The sequence below is a fragment of the Gallinula chloropus genome (genome assembly GCF_964237585.1).
Source record: "Gallinula chloropus genome assembly, chromosome: 7".
Classification (NCBI taxonomy): domain Eukaryota; kingdom Metazoa; phylum Chordata; class Aves; order Gruiformes; family Rallidae; genus Gallinula; species Gallinula chloropus.
In genome coordinates this window covers 13,383,806-13,396,930 of record NC_140092.1, presented here as the reverse complement: position 1 = coordinate 13,396,930, position 13,125 = coordinate 13,383,806, and the positions used below count along the sequence as shown (strand labels likewise).

At 39.4% G+C, this 13,125-nt stretch overlaps 1 protein-coding gene across 8 annotated transcripts in view; it reads right to left on the bottom strand.

Moving 5' to 3' along the window:
• TBC1D1 (TBC1 domain family member 1) overlaps positions 1-13,125 on the bottom strand; it is a gene marked incomplete at its 5' end in the record, with an annotated part of 94,160 nt that overhangs the window by 29,495 nt on the left and 51,540 nt on the right. For 2 of the 8 annotated variants that reach the window (XM_084266868.1, XM_084266875.1), the window contains 7 exons: positions 559-698; positions 1,853-1,969; positions 5,263-5,421; positions 7,109-7,398; positions 9,042-9,128; positions 9,373-9,501; positions 12,333-12,443. In XM_084266868.1, the coding sequence (XP_084122994.1) occupies positions 559-698; positions 1,853-1,969; positions 5,263-5,421; positions 7,109-7,398; positions 9,042-9,128; positions 9,373-9,501; positions 12,333-12,443 (1,033 nt within the window). The remainder of the gene's footprint in view (positions 1-558; positions 699-1,852; positions 1,970-5,262; positions 5,422-7,108; positions 7,399-9,041; positions 9,129-9,372; positions 9,502-12,332; positions 12,444-13,125) is intronic. The other 6 variants (XM_084266869.1, XM_084266870.1, XM_084266871.1 and 3 more) reach the window with 6 other exon arrangements.

The following is a 13,125-nucleotide window of genomic DNA, read 5'->3' as shown; positions in this document are numbered from 1 at the left end:
TGATTTTTTTTTTTAAACAGAACAGCTCTACAGAATTTCAGGGAATAAGTATGATGACAGTGGATAACTAGGGTTCAAGTGGCAAAGAATTGCAGTCTGGAGCAGCATACGTGAGGTGAAATTCAGTCTGTTATGAAATACACATGACAGAACTCAGCTGAGGTCATGAAAGGAATTTAATCCCTTCTGATGGGCATGGATTTTTCTAGTCCACAGTTCTACACTCCAGCATGGAAAGATGAAATAGGATGTCACTTTATCTTCAGAGCAAAACTTGGTGATAATTTTTTCCTCAGAACTCATTAAAATAGTACAAATAAAAATAAATACTTCTTCTAAGTTAGTTAATTTGAAACAACTGGAAAAATGTTACATATGAATCTGAAAATTAAAACCCCAACAGCTGATGATCTTAACATGACCAAAACGTAGGTGGAAAATTGCAAAGAGAGTACAGAGCACTGGGCAAATACGTGCCCTCACTAGACAACATGATACATACTTCACAGGCTACATCAACTAACACCACTCATGGGAGCAAGTAAACACAGACTTTACCATCATATCGGCTGGGAGAATCACATGCTTTCTGTGGGGTTGCCACTCGCAGGAATATCTGCTGCCTCCAGGAATGCCGTCGGGTCCTTACAGGGCTGTCTGCACCCATGTCCTGTGGGCTGTGTTTGGATTCGTAGTCACTAAAATTTCAGAACACAGAATGGCTTGTGAGTAGGTTACCTGAATCTGCTAACCACAGCGACACAGTCTTTAGTGAATACCGTAACACAAACCATCGGCTCAGGAGTGAGTGCAGTGCGCTGTGCACATGCTGGGTCAAGCTCTTGGTGTTAGGTATGTGAAGCTTGTTTTGTGGCAGCAGGCATCGCTTTGGTTCACTGAAAGGGGCTGGCCACTCTGTGCAACCTGCTTTTTCCAGTTTTAATTAATTTTTACTTTCTTTTGCAGCAGTGTATTGAACACGATGCACTGAAGACACATGCACCATAATGTATCTTTACTACTCTGCTATTTGAATGCCATCCACAAAATCTAGCAATTGTTCATAGAAGACACAAAGAATTACTAATGCCTTTTATCAGCATCCATCAAGGAGCTCTATGAACACCAACTGAGCTTCCAGCCTTCTGTGAGCTGGGTGCATAATATATTATGTCACAGCACAGACTTGGAGCAAAACTTTTAACCTTTGTGTTTCCAAGTAACTGTCTGAAATAAGCAACAAACTTGGGAACAGTGTGCAGGAACCTTGGATGTTACTCCTTGGACAGAATCCATGTGCTACCTACAGAGGTTTTTATTCAGAACATTAAATGAAATAGCGAAAAGCAATGTTGTTTTCCTACTAAACCCCCCAATACTAACAACTTTCTTTCATGCCATCTTTAAACCATTCATTGCTTTATTCCAGCCATTGGCTAAATGATTGCATGAGTCCTTGTTGAAGCTGGAAGGAACAAATAAGCTTCAAACAGCTCTGACAGCAACTGGGAGGAGCATTATACAGTTCATCCTCTTTCCAATTGTTGCTTAGCATGAACCATGTATATTAACCAAAAATTGCTAACACAGTCCCTTGGCAGGAATTATCACAGAAGTACATAGATGGAAGTTGCATGACCATTATGACATCAAAATGACTAAGTTCTGCAATCTTAATGGGAGAGGAATCTGGGATAGCTCCATCATTTTCACAGCAATCACATGCAGAATACATGCAAGTGAGCTGTTTCACAAACCAAGTTCTGCAAGTGCAAGAAGCATTTGAAACATTTCAGACAAAGAAACCTTTGAAAACACAGTTTTTACTCCAGGCTTTAAGAGAGAACCCTACCTTGTGCTCCTAAAGTCAGAGGTGTTATTTTCATCTACAGGAGCCAGAAATTTTAAGAAATTTGGCACAGAAGAGGAAGAATGAAGCTTTTTCCTTAAGGCAGTACGGTAGGACATGCTGAGAGTACAGTTGGGAAAAGTATAGTTTAGAACAAAGAAGTATAAATTCACAGAATAAAAATAATACTGCTAAATTTCAAACAAAACACAGCTAAATCCTGAAGGCCTAAAGGAAAGCAAAGTCAAAACTGAAACTGCTAACAAAGTGCTACTTTGAAATACATATTTGTTTGGGCAAACGAAAATGTTCCAATATAAATGTATTTCCAGTAAAGTTGTTATTCTTTGCTATGTCCCGAGACTTTTAGTGCATGTTTCAAGTAAATTCCTTTAATAAGAACCGATGCCAACTTTATCACTGCACATTTGCTTAAGCATCAGTTTCAAGGATTGACTATGTCTGGGGAAGAGGTTAGGAGAATCTGACACTGATAACCACTATGCTGGCAAATGAAAATTAAGACTTCGGCTAAAACCATTTTGTAAAGCATTAACAGGTTTTTATACAGACAAGCTTGGAATTTTAAGCTAAAAGCTGAGCCTTCAGACTGATCATTTAGGATTGTGGTGCTACTTATGCAACAGACAGGAACACTAACCAAATTTCAACAGCAGCCTTCTGGTGAAAATAATTCTGCTCTTTCTTTTAAAATAACAAGCCCCCAACATACTCAGGAGAAAGTTAACAGACAAGTGAGAACTACTCAGGGAACACAAGGTTTTTGCATGGAATGAAAACATAGAAAACTACTTGGCTGATGACACTAGAAAACTGTTTCTCAGAAGACTACACAAAAACACATGAGTAGGAGAATCTACTCCTAACTTTAAGAAATTACTGGTTCTGATAAACTATGGTGTATCTGGATGGCATTTAGCACTGTCTCCTAAAGATGTGAATGGGATGGGGAATACTCTGGGATAATCACTAGTATGAAGATAAGTTGGTCTTTAGCAGCTAGTACTGAGCACAAAAGAGGTAAGGCAGTAGCATGGTATACCCCACAAAGAGGTTTCACTTACAATTGCACTGTAAATCCATCATAATTTCACTGTAAGTAATACTTACAGAATACTTACAGAATACAGTTAGTGTATTCTGTTGGGCAGTTTGGCTTTATTGATTTAAACTCATTATCACACTTGATATAATTTGTTTTGTCTTTTTGCTTAGCAGTTCAACATGGTATGCCCTTAACTGGCAGGGAATGGGAAAGAGAAGCTGCTACTGTGCATGCAGAGCCATTGCACAATTTTCATGGAAAGAAAGCTACTTTTGAGAATTTAACCTTCCGGACTCAAGTCAGGCTTACAAAAATGAAGAGTAAAGAGTTCACTTTACATTCACACAACGCATGGCCCAACTTGAGGCTGTTTCCTCTTGTCCTATTGCTTGTTACTTGGGAGAAGAGACCAACATCTATCTCACTACAACCTCCTCTCAGGTAGTTATAAAGTGCCATAAGGTCTCCCCCCAGCCTCTTCTTCTCAAGACTAAACAACCTCAGTTCCCTTAGCCACTCCTCATCAGACTTACTTTCCAGACCCTTCACCAGCCTTGCTGCCCTTCTCTGGACACTCTCCAGCACCTCAAAGTCCTTCTTGCAGTGTTGGGCCCAAAACTGAACACAGAACTTGAGATGTGGCCTCACCAGGTCTGAGTACAGGGGAACAATCCCTTCCCTAGTCCTGCTGGCCACGCTATTTCTGACTCAGGCCAGGATGCTGTTTGCCTTCTTGGCCACCTGGGCACACTGTTGACTTATATTTAACCAGATGCCAACCAATGCTCCCAGGCCTTTTTCCACTGTGCAGCTTTTCAGACACTCTTTCTGAAGCCTGTAGTCTTGCATGGGGTTGTCATGACTCAAGTGCAGGACTTGGCACTGAGCCTTACTAAACCTCATACAACTGACCTCAGTCCATCGATCCGGCCAATCCAAGTCCCTCTGTAAAGCCTTCCTACCTTTGAGCAGATCAACACTCCCACACAATTTGGTGTCATACGCAAGCTTACTGAGTGAGCACTCAGTCACAGAATGTCCTCATCTGGATCACTGATAAAGATATTAAACAAGACTGGCCCAAAACTAAGCCCTGGGGAACACCACTTGTGACTGGCTGCCGACTAACTCTGTTCACTATGACCCTCTGTGCTCAGCTGTCCAGACAGTTTTTTTTACACAGTGTAGACCTGTCTGATCTGCAACCCACCAGCCTCTCCAGGAGAATGCTGTGGGAAACAGTGTCAAAGGCTTTACCAAAGTCCAGTTACACAACATCTACAGCCTTTCTTTCATCAACATTCCTCCCCTGAGCTATACCATACTTCTGACACAAAGCTAAATTAAGAGAAATCATCATTAGTTGTCAGCAAATATAACTGAAAGAACTGGTGAAACAAGGTTCTCAGTTGAGATTTTTCTGAACTTCAGAAGAATCGGCACCATGGGGAAACAGGAAACCTTCACCCAAGAGAACAAACCCAAACAATAAACAGCACTAACAATAAAAATTGCTTGCCAATGGCAAGTGACTGTTGACAGCACTTACAAGGGCTATTGAGCTACAATAAGCAGTTTTAGCTCGAGACAGTTAAGAAGGGGTTTTATGGTTAAGATTTTTAGGGAGTTCCTTCTTTCAGGTTCTCAGGGAAACAGTGAATTAATGTCCTTCTCTTAATGTTCTTTGTACGTATTTTTTATCTAAAAAAGGAGGCACAGAAGAGTGTAATTTGATATTGCTCAAAGTAACCAAGACAAATATATGAGCTCGTGGGTTGGGGTTTTTTGTTTGTTTGTTCTCGGTTTGTGGTTTTGGGGAGGGAGTAGGTTGGGGGTTTTTTTTGTTTGTGGTTTTTGGTAGGTTATGGGGCTCTTTTCTGTACTGGCTCTCCAGAGTCCTGCTATTTCTTGGCCCATTTAATTAGTCAATTTGCTTTTAATGTCAGGCACAAAAGAATATTAATATGTTTCTGTGTTACCATGAGCAAAGCAGAACAGACCTGATTGATTCAGGAGGGACAGAGCGAGCTGGATCACAGATTCTTGGCAACTTCCACCTCACAATTTAAGCAGTGTTGCTGTCTGCTGCATAACAACAAGTTGCTTTGGAGCAACCAGCTCTAAAGAAAGTTATGTGTCCATTTGTCTGAAAAAAACTTTATTCACTAAACCAAAATTACATAAGTAGAAGTCTGCCTTCAGTAGCGGAGCAGTTGAAGAGTTCCCTCTCCCATAAAAAGCTACTAGTTTTGGACTTTATTAAATTAAGTATTTACACTATAAAGCCTCATATTTATGACATGGTAAAAGAAACCCTACCCCAAACTATATACAGATTCTAGCTCACCTCTTTTGTGCAAAATTCCCACTTGGTTCTCCACTTGAATTATGCCTCAGGTATTTAAAAAAGTTGGGTGAAGAGGCCGAGGGATTAAGACGAGCTAGAGTAGGAGAACGTGCAAGTTGACCAGAAGAACTTTTAGATTCACCAACAGATGCGTTCAAACCATATAACAGGATTCCAACCAGAGCAATGGAGTTGAGGAGGCACAAAGAACAAAACACAGTAAGAGAAGGGGAGGGAAGAAAAAAAAACAAGAAAGAAGAAAAAAGTGAAATCTCCTCTCTAATCTTGGAAGGGGACCTGGCATATACAAATGAGCCATTTCCCATGGGTTAATGTAGCAGCTGTGAGAGGCTGAACATTTAGACCAAATCAGCAAAGTCCCAAACCCACACTTAGAGTCTTCAGTAAGGCATTTCAGCGTATGGCTAAACTTAGAGTCAAAAAACCCTTGTCACTGACACACCCCTTTCTTCTCCCTTGTATGTGCTACCTCGTGGTTTCTGTGATAAAGTCAGGCATATGATCAAGAGTTCTAATGGATAAGCAAAATGCTACATGAAGAACTGAAACAATTTATGAATTGAGGTAAGCTGTTCAAAAACACTCATGAAATGTAGAAGACTTTAAAAGTCTCATTCCAGTGACTTTTGAGCATTTTAAGTATACTTTTCTTCTAAGCTTTCAATTTTCCCTGGTTTTGTACATTTGCTATAAAAGGTAAGGAACGGTGATTTCTTTTTGGCTTGAGTTATGTGAGAGAGCAGGCACGCTCAGGTCTTACTAAAAACAACAAACAAACATAACCAAGGAAATGAAAAATATGCATAATTTCTAGTCGCATTCCTACAGTAAGATAAGAATTGATTGAACAAGCAGCTACAAGCATCAGGACAACTCTCATGGAGGTAACACTCCAATACTACAAGCCCTAAATTGCACTACAAAATCATTCTAGTATTTTAGAATTTAAAAGGTTCAAAGAAAGGACAAAAAGGCAACCCAGGTTACGTTTCCTTTCAAATACTGTAATTCTCTTTTTTTCCCCACTGTCATCACTTATTTCAGTCATGTTCATTTACTGCCCTGCCTCCTGCAGGGAAAAATGAGCTGGAACACAGACAGTTTACTACTGCCCAACTTGTGTAAACAAGCAGTTTTGGCAGCAAAACAGAAGCCTACAGACAGAACTGTTTCCATAGCAATTGGAAAAAGTCAGGCAGAGGGAGGAAAGTAAACGGCCATAAACTTAAGGGGAGACTTTAGAGGTGTTAGAAGCAGGCTTTTCGAGGATAGCTTGAAGAACAGTAACATGAAGGCAAGCAGTAACTTGTTTATGTGAGTAAAATCTACACAGGCTCATTGAAAAGCCAGACAGGAGCCTCACCTCTACCAACAATTAGGCAATTTACATCAATTTTGCATTTTAAAGTCCCACATGAATTCACCAGCTACTAAGGTTTTCATCATCACAAATGCCACTAGATTATTCTCTATAAACAGACAACAAGAAATGGCATTTATTCATACTCCTCTCAGATCTAAACAACAAAAATTAATGAATATTGATTGTAAAAATATAGCTGAACTCCTCAGGAGCAATCCTATGTTGTGTTTACACTTAAGTCCTATGACACATACTGGGGAACACACATCTCATGTTTTCTTTTTGCCTGTGGAGCACACAAGGCTGAAAGTGTTTTTAAACAGAGTACCTACAAATCTCCGAAGAGTGACAGGCTACTGTGGTACATTTCTTATCCATTAAGAGGACATACCTGGTATGCAATTATCATCCCTGAATATGCCCCAAACAATGAAATCATAGCCTGCTTTTAAAAAGTCTTACTTTCTCTCGTGAGGAGTCTCTGTGCTCACTGAGTGATACCTCATAAGTTTCCTCTGGGGAACAGATGGTGACGTTTCAACAGGTACCAGAGATTCCTGGCTTTCTGTTGGCAAATGACTCAGTGTGTTTGCTCGCCTCCGAAAGCTTTGCTGAGGTAACGTAACAGACTGCCCAAGAGGAGAATCATCTGCATCACTGGAGAGATCACCCACTGATCCACTGGTCTTGACAGCATTTTCTGCAGGAAGCATAGGAAGCCTGTCTTTCTCCTTTTCAGACAGCGGTGGTTCCTAGTAGTGCAGAAAATAAAGTTATCAATACATGGGTGCAGTCCCATGTCATTATTTGTATCCCACAGACAACTGCTTCACACACGTTTTTATCACAAAGAAGAATCTTTGATGCTTTGTCTCCATTTTACACAGAAAAAGTGATTTTGAGAGTGAGTTTATTTTTACAGTATTTTGAATACAACTTGGAAGAAATGGGGTCAGAACAAATGAGTTGGGTTTGGGTGACAGCGGCAGCAATGAAAAAGGTGGAATTTCAGACTACTGTACTATATATATTTACAGTATATGCTAAATACTGTACGCTGTATTTAGCACCACATCTAACACTATAATATTCCTCTTGTCCATCTGAAGATTCACAAATCCTATGACCAGATGCCTGTTTCAGTCCAAACCCATGTATTTTTCTTCTTTCCCCACCTCATGTGTTTCCTATGGAGTCGAACAGTCTTTGAAAAACAGAAGCAGAAGGAGCAGACACTTCATTACCTGAAGTCAGCAGCCTGTAGGTGCCTAGCCTCTAGAGCTGAATCAATACCTGTTACCAAGTCTGCAGAGTGCTAGGCTGACTCCAAGGAAGAAGACTGCTGCCTTCTGTGCTGTTCATCTATATTGTTTTATTCAGACTAAAAGATTTCTAACCACTCAAAGGGGGGAATGTTTTAGTTTTACATTTCTTATGAATGTAATCCTGCATTCACAGTATGTACTTTCAGGGCTGAAACCAATCAGATTATCATCAGCAGCATGGAAATGATTGTATTTGTTTTGTTGCACACTGTTGCAAGATTCAGATGCTGTTATATATATTTCACATATGTAGACTCACATGATAAAATACATAACATATAAAAACTGTGTTTATATACAGTACAAGACATTTCTAATTCAAATGGAGTCCCAGTTGCACTGCTTTTTTTCACAGTATGAAGAACAGAACAAAAAGCTTGAAAGCAACTTGAAACTTTAGGACAAGAAACACAGATTTACCATGAGTCCCACCTTGTCAAAAAGTATGGATAAAGTTCAGTGAAATTCTACAGAAAACAGCATTTTACATGTCACCATTGTACTGACATGTGACTGCTATTTCTTAGTCTGAACCTGTTACCAGAGCAAACCAGGAAATTTGTTCGAGTTGTCCCTCAGAGGACCCACACACATTCTAACATGTATGAAAAATTATTTGGGCAATCAACTTGCAAGTTCTAAAAAACTTAAATAGTGCTTTGAGTTGGGAGGGAGAAACGTAGGCAAGGCAGTGGCTGATTCAGGAGGCTGCCTGCAATGAATGCAGCCCCATCACCCTCAGAACCACTGGGCACAGCACTAATCACACACCCTATGGATCAAGTGGCAACAGGAGTCTTACAGGTAGGAAGGACATTCCTACCTGCTTACACTGTCAAACTGTTTTTACCCTACTGCCTGGATGCTCTGGGGTTTATTTCCACACACACACACACACACACAATCAATTAGCTTGTCTACTCCCAAAAAATAATCATAACAAAATGCAAGATGTTTGAACAGAACAGTTAAGTGAGCAGTTGGTAACACCATTTCACATCTGACTTGCAGTCTCAGGGAACATTATCCAAAGTTTCTAAACACATGCATTCACCCCAGGCTTTACTTACTTTACTTGTGCTGCTTAAGGCAGTGGACATGGAACTTTCCAAATCCACAGCGCCAGAACTGTCAAGCGGACCTCTGGCTTTGCTGCCCTGTAGAGATAACACACACCAGAAGTTAAGATTATAAATTCTCATGCTCAACTTAATTTTTTGAAATGCATATATACACTAGCTTTTGTCTAGCAATTAGTTCACTTCTTCCAGGACTTGGTATGCTCTCTGCTTTGTTATGTCTCCTCCTATCACGTACACTCAAATATGACTTTTCTATCATTCAAATAAATAAAACAATGAAATTATGATGTTCTGAGGCAATAAACATGAAGATACTTACACGTGATAGAATACTTTCAAATGATTCTGTCAGAGATCTTTTTGCTTTGTTCTTTAGCATATCTAATCTGAATCTTGGAGTACTGCTGGGCACCTCATTTGCAGCGCTCTCGGCAGGGGGTTGTGAGGTCTGCAAGTGTTTAAAAACAGAAATGTGAAATACTCAAAAGCACGGAGCAGAATCTCAGGGAACAGTCTGAAGACTTCTGTAACTTGAATCAGTAGTTTCTCCCGGTGTCCTTGGCTTTTCATGCCTTTTTCTCTAATGATACTTATACTAAATCTTAACAAACTATTCTAACATAAACCCAGGAGATCTCTTAAAGGCCCCGTGTTGAGTGAAGCAGCATGCTCAGGAACAACTGCCGTTTTGATAGGGATTTATGGCTGTGTTGCAACTTTTCCTTCATGCCAAAGTACAACTGTGCAGATTTGAAATGTTTAAGTGTAACTGATTCAGAGATTTCTCACGGATTTACTTTTCTTCAGACAAGAAATTAATCAAAATTGAGGAAGCTCATAATTAACAAGAACTCTTGAGCATCTCCATGATGTTAGAAAAAGAGGCTTTCTAAGGGCCAGGAAGTTATATAACAATCTAACTGTTCTATACATTTCACCAGTAGAAACACTTTCACCTTAAAGCAAAGAGTCTATCTAGAGTTTGGCTTTAAAATAAGTATTTCAGTGCATTTTTAGTGACTGTATAGTGAAAGTATTTCACTAGTATAGTGAAAATACTACAATCCACACCTAACACCTGGAGTAGAAACCAGAGCAGAGTTTTCAGTGCTGTTCTGGGGGCTCATGTTGAAGCTACCAGGCACCATAGCTTTCTCTAACTGGCCCTAACATCAGAGATCTGAATGCTTGATCTATGTAACTATAAGTACATGGGCAGCTGAATAGCACATCATCACCATTGCCAAATAGTCCTGTCTAGATGTACTTTTAAAGCATCCTCTTTCCAGTACACGTTACAGGCTTCTGTATTTTCTATTTACCTTCACTCACCTTATTCTCAAAAGGCAAATCAGATGCTGCCTGCTATTACTTTCTTATGAAAACACATTTATTTTGAAGGTAATTTTTGGTAAGATCCATGTACTAGCATCACAGTTACTTTTTTGATTAAAACATTTTAAAAAAAAAGGATGAAAAGCTTGGAAGTTAATGCCTATGCACAGAAAAGAAGGGAATAGGGACATCAGGATGTCATAGGTTAATGATTACTGAGACAAATAACACTGCCAGAGTACACGTTCAAAGGTATCTGCTATTACACAGCTCTGGAGGTAAATTATTAGAGTAAATATAAGATGTTATGCTAAGCCAAATTATAGAATCATGTAGGTTGGAAGAGACCTTTAAGATCATCATGTCCATCTGTTAACTTAGGACTGCCAAAGATGGACTGAGGGCAAGTCAACTCTGTTTTTAGAGCACTGGCATCTTTGCAAGTGTCAAACTAACCAACTTTGGATCCAGGAGCTGAGCAAACAGACTCCAAGAGGCCTCTGGAATTTTCAAGTCACATTGAAAATATATTAAGATATTATCTTGCTTTGCATATCCCTATTTCCAAGCCATTCATGACTGACAAGTATTTGATAATCACCTGGCATTAGACCCAATAAAAATATTTCAGGTATGATGATAGAGGGAGGACCCCAGGCAATGTTTCTTCCCGTTGTGCCATAAATGCAATGCTTTTTTCTTAAAAACATGTTTCTCATGAGAAGGCCAAGACGAGAAATCAAAGAAAGAAACATGCAAAGTTCTCTTCCTGCTTTCTCAAGAAAGTCAATAATTAGTCATTAAGCCATAAAAGGAGAGGAGATTAACAAAGTGAACCAATAGTAAATGAAGATTTATTTCCCCAATTTCCTCAAGGGTCCAGTTATTCTCCATATATTTATTTCCTAGTCTGTATCACAAATGTCCAACAGGAGTCATCACAATGTAATTACTGGCCAGCAGTGGTGTCACAGCCAAGTTCTAAAAGGGTCAAATAACTGGAACTGAAAATTTCAAATGAAAGGGTGCTGATCCTCTTTTAAATACAGACCTTCTTGAGGTGTCTCAAGTTATTTAGTCATAAACCAAAGCATCCAAAATCGTTACTGTGTTTTGAAAAATCTTAACTGTGCTGTATAAGTAGCCAGTTAAACAGGAGTAGTACAACCTCATACAGAATGAAGGGTCGCTCAGCTCTTTGGAAAAGGATGATGGTCTATGCAACAATCTTCCTCAGCTACTCGTCCTTGAGGCCACTTCAAATGGTGGCTTGCACAAAAAAATAACTTCCAGCTATTGAATAAATGTAAGTCTTTATCAAGGATCAAATCCTGTGTGTTGTCAGGACAGTGACTCAGATAGCAGAATGGCAAATCACAGAAACTCAGAATGTTAGGAGTTGGAAGGGACCTTGAAAGATCATCTAGTCCAACTCCCCTGCCAGAGCAGGATCACCTAGACTAAATCACACAGGAGCACACCCAGACAAGTTTTGAATGTCTTGAGAGAAGGAGACTCCACAACTTCTCTGGACAGTCTGTTCCAGTGCTAGTGCTCTGTCACCCTCACAGTGAAAAAGTTTCTCCTTAAATGCCACTGAACAGCTGAGTGCAATTACAAATTCATGATATATTCTCTCACACACACTGAATTTTCATTGTAGTCTGAAGAAATGAAAAGAAAGAAACAAAGAAATTAGTGGTCTACTTTGTTTGCATCTCTGTCTTCTAGGCCTGAAATCAAACTGTACTGAGAACTTCAAAATTTGAGATACACCTGCTTGACACATGGCAATCATAATGAAAACCGGTGTTCACCACTGCCTGTAGTTTGAAGTTCCAAAGTGCCAGTGATAGAAATTAGCCTTTGGAAAGATACAAAAATGGACTGGAAGATTTCTTCCTGAATTCTCCTTACGTGAACCAAAACTGAATGATTACTTACCTGCTTTGCTTCTCCAACATGAACATGGTCCTTCTGTTTTTCTTCATACATGTTTCTCAAAACAGAGATAATCAACTCATTCTCTTTTTGATCATTTCTTGGTCTTAATTTCTTTAATGAAAAACAGCAAGCACACAGTAATTACACATTTTTATAACAATTAGCAAATATTTACTCTTTTCATTTTGTCACTGTCAGTATGTCGTTAGTGTAAGAACAGATTTAACTTGGTTATAGGTACCACTCCAGGCCACCAGAGGCCACCAGTGTCCTAGGCAAAGCAGCAGCATAGCCAGAGAAACACTTGGCCTCACTTCACACATGACAGAATATACAGGAAAGATAAAGGGTAACTGTAGAGGTATCAAATTGCCAAAAGCAAATGAAGACTTAAAAAAATATTTTTCCTAGTTTGCTTTTCATGTTCATAAAACTAAGACACCATAGTTCTGAGTTTGCAGCACATATGAAGTACTGTCTTGCAGTTATGATGCACAACCCTTCTCCTGGAAATCCTTCTTATTGGGCATTTCATTTTGGGGGAGTGTCACAGGTATTTTTAAAAACTAGTGCACAAGGTGAACATATTTGTCTCTGTTGCATTCCACTTAGACCTGAATTCTTGTAAGAAAAAAATGTTTTAAAAACAATTTATTAGAGAATTTAATCCCAGAAACCTAGCTTTTGAAGAGCATATGCTGGTTTGAGTCTATTGATGTAATGTAGAGCATACAGTATGCATTAGATAATGCCAGGGAAGCACATCAAATTACTAAAAATATCCTTAGAAAGA